Source organism: Dendropsophus ebraccatus, chromosome 8 (assembly GCF_027789765.1).
Source record: "Dendropsophus ebraccatus isolate aDenEbr1 chromosome 8, aDenEbr1.pat, whole genome shotgun sequence".
Taxonomy (NCBI): Eukaryota; Metazoa; Chordata; class Amphibia; order Anura; family Hylidae; genus Dendropsophus; species Dendropsophus ebraccatus.
In genome coordinates this window covers 120,628,527-120,645,085 of record NC_091461.1, presented here as the reverse complement: position 1 = coordinate 120,645,085, position 16,559 = coordinate 120,628,527, and the positions used below count along the sequence as shown (strand labels likewise).

General features: G+C 40.3%; 1 protein-coding gene across 6 annotated transcripts in view; it reads right to left on the bottom strand.

Moving 5' to 3' along the window:
- Nucleotides 1-15,648, bottom strand: part of ELAVL4 (ELAV like RNA binding protein 4) — a 100,638-nt gene extending 84,990 nt beyond the window's left edge. For 4 of the 6 annotated variants that reach the window (XM_069979485.1, XM_069979488.1, XM_069979489.1 and 1 more), the window contains exon 1: nt 15,422-15,648. In XM_069979485.1, the coding sequence (XP_069835586.1) occupies nt 15,422-15,469 (48 nt within the window). In that variant the 5' untranslated portion in view covers nt 15,470-15,648. Of the gene's footprint in view, nt 1-8,715; nt 8,840-9,466; nt 9,648-15,421 lie in introns of those variants that run through there. The other 2 variants (XM_069979487.1, XM_069979486.1) reach the window with 2 other exon arrangements.
- Between the last annotated feature and the right edge of the window lie 911 nt (nt 15,649-16,559).

The following is a 16,559-nucleotide window of genomic DNA, read 5'->3' as shown; positions in this document are numbered from 1 at the left end:
GGTGGCAAAAAACACCTAAAGCACCTTGACTGGTGGAACAGAACACCCAAAGCATCTTGACTGGTGGCACATAACATCTAAAACTCCTTGCCTGGTGGAACAGAGTATCTAAGCACCTTGCCTGGTGGCACAGAGTATCTAAGCACCTTGCCTGGTGGCACAGAGTATCTAAGCACCTTGCCTGGTGGCACAGAGTATCTAAGCACCTTGCCTGGTGGCACAGAGTATCTAAGCACCTTACCTGGTGGCACAGAGTATCTAAGCACCTTGCCTGGTGGCACAGACCACCGAAAGCACCTTGCTTGGCGACACAGTATATCTAAACCACCTTGACTGGTGGCACAGAATATCTTAGCTCCTGCGTATGTAACATTTAATGCACCTTGACTAGTGGCATTTCAAAATGTATTTAGAGTCATTCATTTTGGGGAATATTTCCCTGCACTTTTTGATGCAGTTTTTTTTTTTAAGTCAGGAGTGAGTGCAAAAGAAATGAGAATGATAAATGAAGAACGTATACTTCTCCTTCCTGCTAGATCCACTTCTGACTGCATCAATAACTATTGTGGCCTTTTTTTTTTTCTTTTTTCAAAACTGTGTGAACACCATCTCAGCCTGTACCTTTTTAGACAGCACAACAACTACACTCCGTCCAGGTGGCAACCACTTGCCTGGTCCCCTAGAGACGGAGCTGGGCCATGCCTCAGTAAACAGAATATCCCTTACTCTGTGTTATCGCACATAACATCTGTTTCATGTAGTCGCCTGGTCTGTCGGAATTTTGTCAACTCCGAGCACCAATATTCTGTCGAGAAGGTTGTCCAATAGGGATGCAGCAGAGGTGGATTCGATATACCCTGTCGCCATATCAAATGAGTTTCCATAGGTCTGAAGGAAAAATCCATCAATCGCAATGGACTAAGAACTCGACCTGAAAGAGTTTACGACATCTGTACCGAGAATTTACTGCATGAGCAAAATAAGGAAGTAACAGATTGAAAGGATGCTAGCAACGGCCTCGTCCGTAACTGGAAAGGGTTAAGCTTCCATGCAGAAGAGGGAGTGCGGAGCAGCATTTTGTTGGCTAGCTCTGCATTTTGTACTGTGCTGCAGTCACATCTTTGTAAATGTGCGTGCACATCCATTTATCCGACCTTATTACCCCCGCCCCTTTCCAGCGCGCACAGTCACCCTTGCCATGTCTCCATCCAATTTAATTAAAGATTCTATGTGCTTCTAAACACTTCCTTAGCCTTTCAAGATCACCTGATCCTCTGGGGATACAGAATAATGAAGGATGGTGGAGCAGAGCGGGAGGAACTCCGAGTTTCCAGTTCTTCTAGTCTTTGAAACAAGCCTGGGTGAAAATTATGCAAGGCCGAGTAAATGAAAGGCCATTTAACCACCTCATTGCCCTTACACATGGGGGAGGGGGGAGGAGAATATTTAGGGAGGGTTCCTTAATGGACCAGTGCATCTATCTGCTAGACATTCAGACATTCAGACCCTCCTCTCTCTTACAGAAAGGTGAAATGTAACAAAATTGGTTTCTTGTGATGATTTGATTTTGTTACATTGTTATTATTCTGCGCCATATGGACATGATAACATTACTAGCATGGGGGGTTGACTATACAAGGACATAGTATTGGGGGTATTCTTAGGCTAGGTTCACACCATGTTTAAGTGCCAAATCCTGCCAATGTACACATCTATGTTGGCATATGTGTAGCCAGCAGACCGATATACAACCTTAACCGTACAGAAAAGCCTGGTCTCCAATACAACTGCTGGTCCGTATCCAATACAACGGCATACAACAGACATGGAGAATATGTGTTTTTTCTCATATGCCTCAATAGCAGATGTATATAACTGTATACCATACTGCGGCATATGTCACCATTGGCCCAGAACTTAACCCTAGTGGGTATGACAAGGAGATACTAAAGGTGACCAATACTGTCATGGATGTACACTACCCTACAAAGTGCTTAAAGAAAAAGTATTCTTATTATTATTTTACTATTATTATTATTGTTATTATTATTATTATTATTATTATTTTTCTATGATTTATATATATATATATATATATATATATATATATATATATCTTGTTCTAATATTATTAAATGATTACTAATATTCATCATTATTATTATTATTTGATTTTGTTATAATATCTTTAATAGTTTATTTATTTATTATAACATTATACATTATAAGATGTATTTATTTTATAATATGACTATTAGGCTGTGTTCACACATAGTATTTCTGTCATTTTTTTTTTTTAACCAAAATCAGGAGTAGAACTTTACTGGGTAAAATTATAATGGAAAGATTTGCACAGCTTCTGTGTTTTCGATCCACTCCTGGTTTTCTTTGGGAAAAAAAAACCAAAAAAAAACTGACAGACATGCTATGTGTGAACAGAGCCATTATGCTACATTGCTTTTATTATACAGTTAATATATTCTTATTATTACTATTGTTATTACATTATGTAATTAATAGTAAGTTGTTATTATATAATTAAAATAATTTTATTTTTTATTATTCATGCTTATGTTATTATTATTATTATTATTTTTTTATTACTGAGGCACCAGTACAGAAGAATCCCAGATATTGATGAGTCAATTTCCCCAGGAATATTCCTGCTTGTAGCACTGACCGCCTGCACAGACTCCTTTCTCTTCAGCATTACTAACTAGTATGATACAGATATTAATATTTTATTACATATGAATAGATTCATTTTCCGAGTGTCCCTGTAGACTCTATTCATATGTTGCAAACTGTGTATAATATAGGACAGGGATATATAACCAACCAATAGCTAATGAATTCCTATATATCAGAGAGGATTAATATAGCAAGTGATCAAAATAACCCACACAATGAACAAAGCCCATATAGTCTGGACTCATAGACTGGGTTTACATCACAGGTAGGTCACACTGGTGGCTTATAGGTCATATGTGGGACTCTTTTTCTATGTTTACATCAATCTTGTATTAATCCCATGGGAAATTAGTTTGCATATATATATATATATATATATATATATATATATGTACATGGCCCAAACATCATATAATTGCAATTGCAAAAAAAATATATATATATAATTCCCAACAACTCTACTAAAGTTTGGGATAACTTTACTGGTGTATACTCACTTTGTTAGTGTTCACCGCATATTGTACAGTACTTGACTATAGGGTCAACTCAATTCAATGTTGTTTTTATCTATTGGTAAATTGCCGTTCTATCTAGAGAGCTAATTTGCATTCCCTTTTCCCAGAGTGCATTGCCTGGCCTATAAAATTCCTCAATGCCAGCTTTGTCATCTCCTCAAGGAGAAACATTACCGCTTCAGATCTACTGTTTGTAGTGTTAGTTATTCAGTGTGATATTTCTCTCAACCACCTGACTCTTTAAGGAAAACACTAATTCACGGTAAGTAACATTGGTGTTTCCTATGGGCGTTACTAGACACTGGGCGCTGGATGTCACACCCACTTTGCCAACAAACTGGGGACTATATGACTATAACGGGATACACCCAATATGTCAACGATCTAGAGCCAAGTATAGACAAATCAGAAACTGAGTGTAATATGTCTCCACCACCAATGTTCACTCACAATACACCAAAATTATTATGTTTAAGTCCAATATATTTCCCATATGGTATCTTTTCCCTTATCCTGTGTACATTCCGGGCTTATATAGCGTAGTCAACGCATTATGCAAATACATTTAAAAGGGATATCTAAGATTAGAAAAACAAAGACATTTTTTCCCCCAAAACAACGCCACCCCTGTACTCAGGTTGCGTGTGGCATTACAACTCAGCTTCAATGGAACCAAGCTGCAATACCGCTTACAGACTGAAGACCAGAGTGGTGCTGTTTCTGGAAAGCTATGTTTTCCTAACACAACTCATTTAAATTCCATGGTTGCTTTCCAACTGTTACGTATGAGGAGACTCTGCACCAAGTTGTTCAGTTTCCCTATAGCACCTCCAGAGGGGAAACGAGGTATTACATCACACCAATTAAAATCAATAAGCTGCCTATGGCGTGTTTGGGTTCTCCAATCTGATTCTGAGAGAGAGAGCCTGATTTTATTTACCCATAATGCCCTAGTACCCCCAACCCAGTGCAAAGCCTTGACCTAATACACGTCATGGCGAGATAAGATGAGAATGTATACGAGATAATATAAAGGAGGCTTATTGATATGAAAACTACTTGGCATCAGAGGCCTACGTGTTAGAGTAGATAGTAGTCACCCCCCCCCCATACATCAACCCAACTCTCTGCCTTTATAGATCATTAAAGAACACACAATAATACCTCAAAATGTCTATTTGACTTGACAAAAGTCTTTCCTCTCCTTTATGAGCTGTCATGGAGCTGCAAATATTTGCATCTTAATCCTTCCTTTCTGCATCAGCTCTTTCTTGTTTTCCGGATGGCTGCGTCTGAACGGTTATGTTTATAGCTTTGGAAGACTATCCGTTATGGTGCCGTAAATGTGACAGAGCCCGGGGTCAGGGGTCATTACAAGAGTGCACATTTAAAAGTCCCTTGGAATCAATGTAATGAGAAACAATTGACTACGCAATACATAAACTCTGTCCCCACTGGAAGACGGAGCCCGGAGCTACAAGAACTAGAAGGATGTCTCATTTATTCTAGAAAGTATTTCTTTTAACCTGCCTCTTCCTATAGTGGATTTGGGGCACGAGTGTCAGACATCTGCAAGGCTTCTTACTGGATTCATATTATAACATATCGATAGTTTTCAGCAAGATTTTCTGCTTTCTTGACCCAAACGATGGACATAGACTCTCCATACGCTACATGGCGCCATTATTTAGTGCTATTACTATATTTTATAGCTACATCTAGCCTGTTCAGTAAATTATAGATCATTCAAGGATAATGATAAGACAACCTTTCCTCCTCACACATAAAGGTAAAGAATTTGTGTATGCGCTGATGTAGCAGAGCTCAACTGGTCATGCTCACAAGTTGTCTAAAACACTCTATATTGCTGCCAAACTCAACTCAATATTTGGTTGAAATGACTGTCAGAAAGTTATTGCGCTTTATGTAACGCTTGATACGTCATCGATATATCTGCGCTACATTTCACTTTTTGGCTGTTGCAAAAGAATTATGTAACTGCTAGATGAGCATCCTACAGTGCATAAAGGGTGGGAGTACTCCTTTAACCTTCACAGGCTGTCACCTTTTGTGGGTAATTGGGCAACCTTGAAAACATGAAAACAGAAGGAGGAGAAATTTGACGAACCCCCGACCCCCAGTTCATCTCGAAATTAGACGTTGTTTTTTTCTATGACGTCCCACCAAATACAAGCTTTGTCTAACCCTAAACACCCTAATGACATTGAAAAAAATACTGCATTGCAGCACTTATTCAATACGTCTACACTGTCGACTGTCCCATAGACAAATAACTGTGTGTAAGGTACACTGCTCGGCGAGTCAGCCAGGCTTGGTATCATTATATCCCCCCTGGGGGGAATATTTCTCATCTATATTTCTTTTATTTCTCATGCACAGCCAAGAGGCTAAACACACAGCGGGGGGAAAGGACACTACTCCACTCAACAGTCCCCACCGCAAATCGAGGAGAAGTGCTGCTGCTGCTGCTGGTGGTGGTGATGGTGTTCAGGACATGGAGACATGACTGTGACTATGCTCTGTGCATTTGGCAAACAAAGAGGTAAAGAATAAAAAGGGAGGAGGGGGTGTAACATGGAAATCAGTGGCTGCTGGGAGACACTGATCATTTCAGAACAAAGGGAAGGAGAAGAATTGGATTTTAAATTCACAAAAGGAGACAGATCCTATGACAGCCAAGGCAATATCTGCATCGAAGACTGGAGAAGAATAGTTAGGATTGACCGAGGCCTCTGGGCTGCTGACCAAGGTGCTGAAAGCCAGAAGAATCTAGGAAAGAACAATGTAGGGAACGTTGCCTTCTCACCGTATGAAGGGCATCAACAAACCATGTTAACGGTTGGGGTAATTTGCTGAGGTGTCCGTGGAAACTGTGAGTTTATGACAATAAAGGAACCTTTACAGCAACTGGGGAATTCGGGAGGGATTTTAACTATTCCACATCCAAACGGGAGTTATTCTTATTCCATTTATAAAGATAGCATTATGTATCCTGATGGATCTGCAACTATCCTTACAAAGTGTTCTAGGGATGACCCATAGGAATGATATCCAGACACAAAGCTCTCAATTCCCTGTCTGCTTAGTTTTCCATCTACTCTCCAATTCTGTGATAGTAAATCCAATGATCAGAGCCCCTATAGAGTTAAGGATTGAGCCTCCTTCTACATAGTCAAGTCACTTCTACACCAATTCCAATCTAAAAAAAAAAAAAAAATCATCATGGTTCTTCTATTCTTAGACTGAAGTTTCCATCTCTCCTTCCTTCAGCCATAGACTTATATAGTCCACAGGGAATGCAGTAAAATGGGGACAGTTCTTGTCTTTTCCCCCAGGAAGCTCTGGGCAATGCAATTCATAACAAACAGGAAGTATTAGTCCCAGACGTAGCTTGGGAAGTAAAGTTGTTCATAGGCTAACTTTGTCGATCTGGTATCTGGCATGGTGGTCATACACGTGCGATATGGTCGCCATACACATGCAATTAGCTAAAAGAAGTTATAGTCTGCAGATAAATATCTTATGTCTATGGTCATCATAAAGTTTTCCACCTTAAACTAGCAAGGGAAGGGGGAAAAACACACAGATATTCAATTTTACTAAATTAGTATTCTCTCCAAATCTCAAGGCCAAAAGCAGTCGCCCCAACGCATCAACATAAGCAAAAAGTGAAATGCACAAACCACACACTTCCAAAAGGACATGGTGGACGTTGGTGAGGAACACAATATAACCATTCCCTTCCCCTACCAGCTGTCTCTCCATCATAGATGATTGTCTGCCGTTCTATAACATTATTCATTTAGTCAACCGAGGTGTTGTGTGCGCTAGAGTAAGACACCTATAGAGATTATAGGGTCTTAACATCCCCCTGTACCGACATGTGAAGGTATCTCCTTACCCAACAAAGGCATAGACGCAATGAAGTCAAATTCTATTATTTACAAATAAATAAAAAAATTCTAAATTTAGTAAACTTACTAACGGTATACAGTGGCTATTTTGATATTGGAAAACGTCTAACCATCGTGGAATATCTACGGTACCTTTTGGCTATGTCTAATGTCCAATGCATAGCCCCCTCAACACTTTTTGACATTTCGGGGGTGGAAGTGGAGAAGGTGGATGGAATTATGGAATCTACAGACTATAGGGGGGGGGGACTCAACCCCCATCTCAACCCCCTGCAGGTTCTGTAAAGCCCATGTTGAAATTTCAAAAATAAGTGTATTTTTCTATGTGATCCACCTGGAAGAAGAAATGAGGACAACGTCTCTCTCTATATACGTATACAGTTACAGTATATATATATATATACATATGTTTGTGTGTTTGTGCTTGCTCTATTGTTGGTCAAGGTTTCGCTCTTCCTGCTCAGTAAGTACACAACGTGAAAAGATACACCGTTCTATAGAGAGACAGATGCTTAAAAATAGTGTTTAGCGATTCACCGTACATCTGTGCGGAGATGTAATTAGCACCTATATGTACGGAATAATTAAAGTTGTGACTGCTATAAAGCAGTGCGGATAATAGCGGTAACCCCAGTCCTTTTTTTTTTTTCACGCCGCTTGCTATATTCCCAAATGATTGCCACCTGCTCCCCTATCTCCGCTCTTTCCCTAGTCGTTTCCTCGGCAACCTTTCTCTGGCTTCCCCTCGGAGCGATAGCTTTCGCTTAGAATGCTCCATCTAATCTTGTTTGTTTTACACCCATCAAAACAAGCAGACAAAGACAATTCCTTAAGAATGAAGAAAGGCGCTCGGAGGAGATAAAGAAGAAGAATCCTCATATCGTAGGGGAAGTAGCTTTTTTTTTTTTTTTTTTTTCTCTCTCCTCATCCTCCTTAAAGGTCCAAGTCTACAACAGGTTCGAGGGATTAGAGGAAACTGTAGGTACATTGTGCCCTTGTGTCCCTGCAGCGTTCAATGAAATGCCATGCAGGTCACGACTGCAAAGATTCAAGTGTGGCACTTTACACCCATTGTGAGAAAAGCACACAAAAGAAGCGTCAAGTAGCTACATGCTCAGTGTTTTGGGGGTAAGGGAAGAAAAGACAGCTGCACTTATTTAACATATGGGCATTCTGCGGCAAAGGCTTTTTTTTTTTTTAGAAAGGGGGGGGGTCTTTTTTTTTTTTTTTTTTGCTTTAAGGCAGAAAGCTTTCAGCAGCAGCAGCGTAAAAAAGGAGAAAAAAATCCTGACACGGCCAAAGACTCATGTAATTCAAATGAAGATTACACAGCACCAAGTAATTCTGTGATAGACGTGCACTGACATTATAGTTGTCAAGGTCCTATCCTAGATTGGATGCAACACAGCAGTCACGCGTTCGACACGAATTACCCATGTAAAATCGCAAAGCCGGGAGAAAAAAAAAAAAAAACAGAATGTAATTTGAAATAATTGCTTAGTAGGGAATAGGCAATGAAAAAAATAAGAAATAAAAATGAAGGCAAAGGATAGCGTTGGATAGAATGCACTTACCATCTTTAAGCCATTCCACTCCATCTGTGACTATTGAGATGGAGCCTTCAAGCTTGTCACAGTGTCAAAACCAAAAAGAGCGTTATGTAAAAACTGACATTCCTTCTTACAGTACTGCTGGCAAGAGATGCTACGAAGGACACACACACACGCACGCACACTCACACACATACATACACAGAGTGCGCGCTCAACCACACGCCTGCCTCCTCCTCTTTTATGAGGTCACGGCAGGGAACTCTGAAATACAATATGCAGCATTTACCAAGCCCCTATATATTACTCTCATGAAAGATTACCATACTGATGGAGCAGACCAACCCAAATTAGCAGCATGGGCGAGATTTTTTTTTTTTAAGGATTTTTTTTTTTTTTAAAGGAGTCTTTGTGCCGAGAAACACAATGGCAGAAAAGAAACCTCACGCGCACACATACACAGTATCACAGGTTAAATGGAGACAGATGATCGCAACGCTATACACAGTACACAGGGTGCTTTTTTTTTTTGTCTAACATAAGCGTGCAATACCGGAATGACCTTGGCAATAATATGCATTCTAATACAGCCTGATAGCACGTGACAAAGCGACATAATAAAAAAATCAGCAGCCCACTGATACTACGACTAAAGCGGCAGCAACATAATGCCCATAGAACAAGAGATGCAGACACAACATATCGACACACTGAACGCAACGCGGAAACATAAAAGAGAGAAGCAAAAAGAAAAGAAATGCCATACGGTACCTACCATCACCATTCTTAACTGCTAATATTGTCTCGCCGTGCCCTCCGACTTTTCTCCCGGCAACAGTTAATTTTCGAGAATGCTTTATTATATGTTTTTGGAAAAAAAAAAATTCCAAAAAAATAGTTTTTGTGTATTATTGTTATTATTTGTAATGTCTTTTTGTTATTGTTTTTTGTTGTTGTAGTTGTCTTTTTTTTTTTTTTTCCAAATCCACGAAGTGCCCGGAAAAAAAAAAAAAGAAGCGTCCAGTAATCGAAAAAAAAAAATAAAAAATCAAATAAATAAATAAAATAAATAAATATATCAAATAAATAAATAAATCGTAAAGTATATCTTTGTCTTTCTAAAGAAAGGAGGAAAAAAAACAAAGGAAATAAAAACCGGAAAGGAAAAAAATAAGGAAAGAAAAAAAAAAAGAAAAAGAAAAAAACTGAGAGAGAGAGAGAGAGAGACTGTGTTGATGCCTCTCGAAAGTAGGGTGTAGATATGAAAATTGGATAGAGCCTTGCTAGAAAATTGGCTGGCTGCTTGCATGCATTTATGGGACTATCTGTCAGATAAAGGCTGCCTCTGATTGGCTGGGGGAGCTGGGGTGGGCGGGGCTATGCAAGGTGCTATTGAAATTGTCTTCTAACAGCTAGGGAGCTTAACTCTTTGTCTGCCGCGGGAAGCTTCTGGCCGTGGGTTCCTTTTGAATGTGTTGCTGCTGGAGCCTGGGGGTTAATGGCTCGGTGACGGTCACAGAAATGGCCATTGTATTTTATCATTAGTGACCAGCTGGACCCTTCTGGCTCAAACAGTATCAGTTCACGGGTCATTTCCAGCGTGCAAACTGTAGTCATCCAAATTATTGATTTTTGAGCATTACACTGTGAGTTGAATGGAGGAGGAAAACATATGATGGTGGAGAGGGGGGAAGGTTGGGGTAAAGGAAGTCACATGACCCAAAGTAAGATTCCTAATTATTTATTTATGTTTTGTTTTTTTTTTTACTTTGCACTAAATGTAATCCTCATGGCCGTGACTTGACCCTCCGACCTTCACATCAACCCCCGATGAAAGTTTTTCCTTGAATTTTTTCTTCTTCTATTGAATGGAAGAAGACATTGTTTGATATGATTCCTTTCTGAAGACAAGTCTATGTCTTACATGTTTGGTAAAGTGCAAAAACAGATAGAAATCCACCAGTGCTAGACAGCGGGCACATCTGTGCAGAGCAGGAGGGGCGGCTCCGTCAGTCAGGAGACAGCTCCACCAGGAACCTGCCATGGAACAAGCTGACCGTACCTGGTGCATTTGTGCAAGTGACCATAATACGGCCGTGGTGGACAATAAAAATGGTGGCAACTGGGCAACTAGAACCTAAGGTAGCTTTTGAAGGTTATCTGGGGCATTTGCTCTGAATGCATTGAATGCACATGTGCTATATAGGTATATGTATCTATCCATCTATTGGATAGGCAGGGAAGAATAAAAAGTGCAAAATCTCTATTTGCATGCCGTTATGATTATTAAACCCTGCAACGTGCATGACGTGCACGAAAATACCTGCACTCCATCTCCATACATTGGTTAAAGTCAGCATAGACATAGCAGACATAACACACACACACACACATATATATATATAGGATATATAAGAGCTAGACTAAGGGATTGCCATAAACTATTCAAAACCCATTAAGGACGTATAGATCAAAGGGTATGGCCATCTGTATGGTTCATCCATGATGATGACCATGACTATGAGTATGGCAGCACCACAGACAGAGTAAAGGTACAGGTAGGTGGTAAATATGGAAACACTCTAACAAACACCCTATATTGACTCCACTAAGTATATAGTCTATATCCACTTACGCCTAAAAATTATACTGAAACAATATTGGTTGCCGCCCTAGGCAATGGTAAATACATGGTAATCCCAGAACCAAGCTCTGATGTCACTAATGGGCGTGGCCTATTTCAGAACTATAAGCCTGGACCAATCCAATCAGCAGATTGAGCTGTAGGTAAGTTACCTATGATGATACCGCTGATCTGGTGATGTGCTGATCATCCCCCCCCCCATATACCACATCCAATGAGATACCATCGCATTATGGAGGCATGCATTATCCAGAGTGGTAAATCAGCTGTGACCCGGAGCGGGGGGAATGGCGCTGCGTCAGGAAACCTCCGCCTTGGAGTCCATTAGTAGCATTGTGTTCACAGGAAGCATCTTGGGCCACTTCTTGCAGATTACTGATCTGAAGATCAATAATAAAATGCTTAGAAGGGACGGGTTATTATAACATTATACCATCGCTTCCACTTTTTAGTTTCCTGATACATTTGTATTTTTTCCCTGGAGGCGGCGAGATAGAAGACGTTCTGTAATGTGCAGGAAGCTTTTTAAGGGATTTTTGTCCTTATTGATTAATGTAAACAGAGAGAAAAGTCATTACTGTGCAGAAGTGCTGAGAGCACCGAACGTCTCCACCGAGCCAGTCCGTCAGCGGGGATGGAAGGATACATCCAGTACAAGGCAATGACTGCAGGACACAGCAGACTGATAACACCAGGGACACAAGGACTTACACAGCGCCATGGACTCTCCATGGGCCATAGAGGAAACGTTACTGATCTGGGAAATATTGGCTTCAAGGACTGTCGGAAAAACAACCACAACTTTTTTACTTAACTTTTCTTGGATTTAATGTAATTAAAACATAATAATAATAATAATAATAATAATAATAATAATAATAATAATAATAATAATGATAATAATAATAATACCCTAAACCAAAATCCATAGGCCAAGCACGCAGCAAACCATGTGACTTCTGCCAACGCAATGTCACATGGCAGTATAACACAACAAGCGCATATATAGCATATGTATCCTGTATCCAAGACCTGTACACCACCAGAAATGTCCTTGGCCATATATATTTATCAATGGATCTACAAGCTGCATCTATCTATCTATCTATCTATCTATCTATCTATCTATTATCTATCTATCTATCTATCTATCTATCTATCTATCTATCTATCTATCATCTATCTATCTCCTATCTATCATCTATCTCTCTATCTATCTATCTATCTATCTATCTCCTATCTATCTATCTATCTATCTATCTATCTATCTATCTTCTATCTATCTATCTATCTCCTATCTATCTATCTATCTATCTATCTCCTATCTATCTATCTATCTATCTATCTATCTATCTATCTTCTATCTATCTATCTATCTATCTATCTATCTATCTATCTCCTATCTATCTATCTATCTATCTATCTATCTATCTATCTATCTATCTTCTATCTATCTATCTATCTTCTATCTATCTATCTATCTATCTATCTATCTTCTATCTATCTATCTATCTATCTATCTATCTATCTATCTCCTATCTATCTATCTATCTATCTATCTATCTATCTATCTATCTATCTATCTCCTATCTATCTATCTCCTATCTATCTATCTATCTATCTATCTATCTATCTCCTATCTATCTATCTATCTATCTATCTATCTATCTATCTATCTCTATCTATCTATCTATCTATCTATCTCCTATCTATCTATCTATCTATCTATCTATCTATCTATCTATCTATCTATCTATCTCCTATCTATCTATCTATATCTATCTATCTATCTATCTATCTCCTATCTATCTATCTATCTATCTATCTATCTATCTATCTATCTATCTATCTCCTATCTATCTATCTATCTATCTATCTATCTATCTCCTATCTATCTATCTATCTATCTATCTATCTATCTATCTATCTATCTCCTATCTATCTATCTATCTATCTATCTATCTATCTATCTATCTATCTATCTATCTCCTATCTATCTATCTATCTATCTCCTATCTATCTATCTATCTATCTATCTATTATCTATCTATCTATCTATCTATCTATCTATCTCTCTTCTATCTATCTATCTATCTATCTATCTATCTATCTATCTATCTATCTATCTATCTACCCATTCCCAATTTATTGAACCAAGCAGTAGAACACGCATTTAAACCCAACAACCAATCAGATTCTTGCTTTAATGATATGTGGCGCAGTAGAATAATAATCGCTGACTTATGATTGGTTACAGGCTGCACAGTTTTCCAGCTACCCACAATAACAGCAAATGACGCCACAGCCGGGGTGGCGGATCTCACAACTGTATATAGACATGAGAGGAAAGTGAATTAGATCCAATGAAGCGTAACCTTTCCTATAGGGCACTAATGCAGTCATCTAGTACGGGGAGACGCCATAACAGACACTGACTGGGTGTGTATGCGTATATGTGTGTGTATGTATGTATGTATGTGTGTGTGTGTATGTATGTGTGCGTATGTGTGTGTGTGTGTGTGTATGTATGTGTGTGTGTGTGGGGGGGGGGTACAGGTGTCTCCGTCACTTCTTTTAGAACATCAATTCTCAGCACTTTAATATAATGGTCGGATGTAGTGTAAGTGTCTTATTATCACCAGGACTGACATATATTATAGTATAAAGGGAACATAGGAATATAGACACTGTATATTATGACCATTTCTGATGAATATCATCATGGGCCGGGGTATTGCCTTCTATTATGGACCCCCAGACTAATACAATTACTTAAAGTAAGACTCCGAGTCCCATAGTGTGTAAGGGGGCGCCATCTGTCCAGGCTGAAAGTTATCCCTCAACTCTAAGGCAATGAAAAGGACAACGACCGGTGAGAGGAGGAATGGTTGGCGTTCATTATATCCCACATAATACATAGCCATACACCATGGAATGAGCACATGAAATGCAATATCACAATAGCACAACCACATGACTACTTTGTATATAATTCAGCTTGCAAGTGCGTATTAGGACGCTTAGGGCGTTTCCACTTTTTTTTATGGGTCGACCAAAAATTGGCGCCCGGTGATACCAATAACCCAAGTTCTGGAAAATTACACAACTTTTACCATAGTAAGTGGCTTACTGGTTCGTCGGATGAGTCCTAGGAAACCTTGGCTCTCCAGCTGTTGCAAAACTACAACTCCCATCATGCCTGGACAGCCTTCGGCTGTCCAGGCATGATGGGAATTGTAGTTTTGCAACAGCTTGGAGAGCCAAGGTTCATTAGCTCTATCAAAAACTTGCAAGCCTCTATATACAAACCCCCCTCTCGGTAAAGTTGGTAACATATAAGAAATAATAAAGCTATAGGATGCTACACCTGCAAGGATCAGCTATGCCGAGGGGAAAAAAACACTGCAAAGGAAGAAGAGGAAGGAGGAGAAAAAAAATAAAAAAAGATATAGACAAGGAACTGGTGCACGGACGATCCCTCCGAAAATCAAATCAAAAGGTGATTAGATTGCCTTACCCTAAATGAGCAGCCTTGTAAGTCATTAGCGGCAGCAGATGCATGTAATAGGGACGGATTCATAGCGTATCTCTCAGCCTGTCTCCAGCAAACATCCTTTCCAAACGGTATGGACATCTTAACATCACAAGAAATCTGCAGCGTCTCTTATAGTCCAGATGGGCTACACCACAAGCCAATTCAGCATTAATAAACACCTACTCTGGGCAGCTTGCAAGTCATACTTGGTACTACCATAGGCAACAGCAGGCGACTGACGCACTCATTAACCTCTATGCTGTCAAAAGGACTAAGGAAGGCAATACACTGGAAGCCCCCTTGGCTGCAAAGAGGTTTCAAAGATCACGGGAGGGAAGAAGAAGAAGAAGAAGAGAGGAGGCAAAAAAAAAAAATTCTTGATTTTTTTTTTTTTGGTTCGCAAAAGCCACAAAACAACAAATTTTTTTTCAAATCAGGTTAATTTGTCTTCATTTTAGATTTTTTTTAAAAATTTTTGGGGGAATCATCATTCTTCATTACAGCAGTTTAAAGTCAGCACGGAAAATGTCAAGAAAGTGTCAAATTGTTACCTCATTATTTAATAAAGCAGCATTAAGGGTCCTGGAGATTTCATACATCTTGCCAGAGAGTAAGAAAAAGGAGCCTTTGCTATATGCTCCGTCTGCAAAGGGTCTGTCCGAATTGTTCCTTTTTTTTTTTTTTTTTTTTGTTCCAAGAGAGTCAATAGGAAGATTCCCTAGAGTTGGCACATCGGAGCTTCTCTTCAGCTTGCTGGATTTTCCCCCCGATCAAGCGCACAGAGTACAGATGGATAAAGCAGCATGGACTGCTCTCTTGCAAGGTTACACTGCTACAAACATGGCTGGTGTTAAAAGTATTCTTTCAAAGTAACAATTCAAAGCAGATCCACTAGGTGGTTCGCGAGCAAAATGCAAATAACCTTGGGTAGAGAGAGGGACCTGGAGCTTCTTGGTTGGATGTGCTAAAACAGGTAGATTAACAGCTTGCACCCATGCCGGCTGTCCCTCCAATCACCCCTCGTATACTAAATGACTTGTCACTGCCCACCCAATCCCCCTGCCCTCCACCAAGAAGAACAAACTGCTTTCTTGCAGTCTCAGTAGACTCTGGAGATTAATTCCATTGAGTGAACAGATGCATGTCTGGAAATTGTTGCATCGTAGCTGCAGTCAGGACGAGAGTGATGGCACAGGGACGGGGATGGGAGAGAGATGGCACAGGGACGGGGATGGGAGAGAGATGGCACAGGGACGGGGATGGGAGACTGATGGCACAGGGACGGGGATGGGAGAGAGATGGCACAGGGACGGGGATGGGAGAGTGATGGCACAGGGACGGGGATGGGAGAGAGATGGCACAGGGACGGGGATGGGAGAGTGATGGCACAGGGACGGGGATGGGAGAGAGATGGCACAGGGACGGGGATGGGAGAGTGATGGCACAGGGACGGGGATGGGAGAGAGATGGCACAGGGACGGGGATGGGAGAGAGATGGCACAGGGACGGGGATGGGAGAGAGATGGCACAGGGACGGGGATGGGAGAGTGATGGCACAGGGACGGGGATGGGAGAGTGATGGCACAGGGACGGGGATGGGAGAGAGATGGCACAGGGACGGGGATGGGAGAGAGATGGCACAGGGACGGGGATGGGAGAGTGATGGCACAGGGACGGGGATGGGAGAGT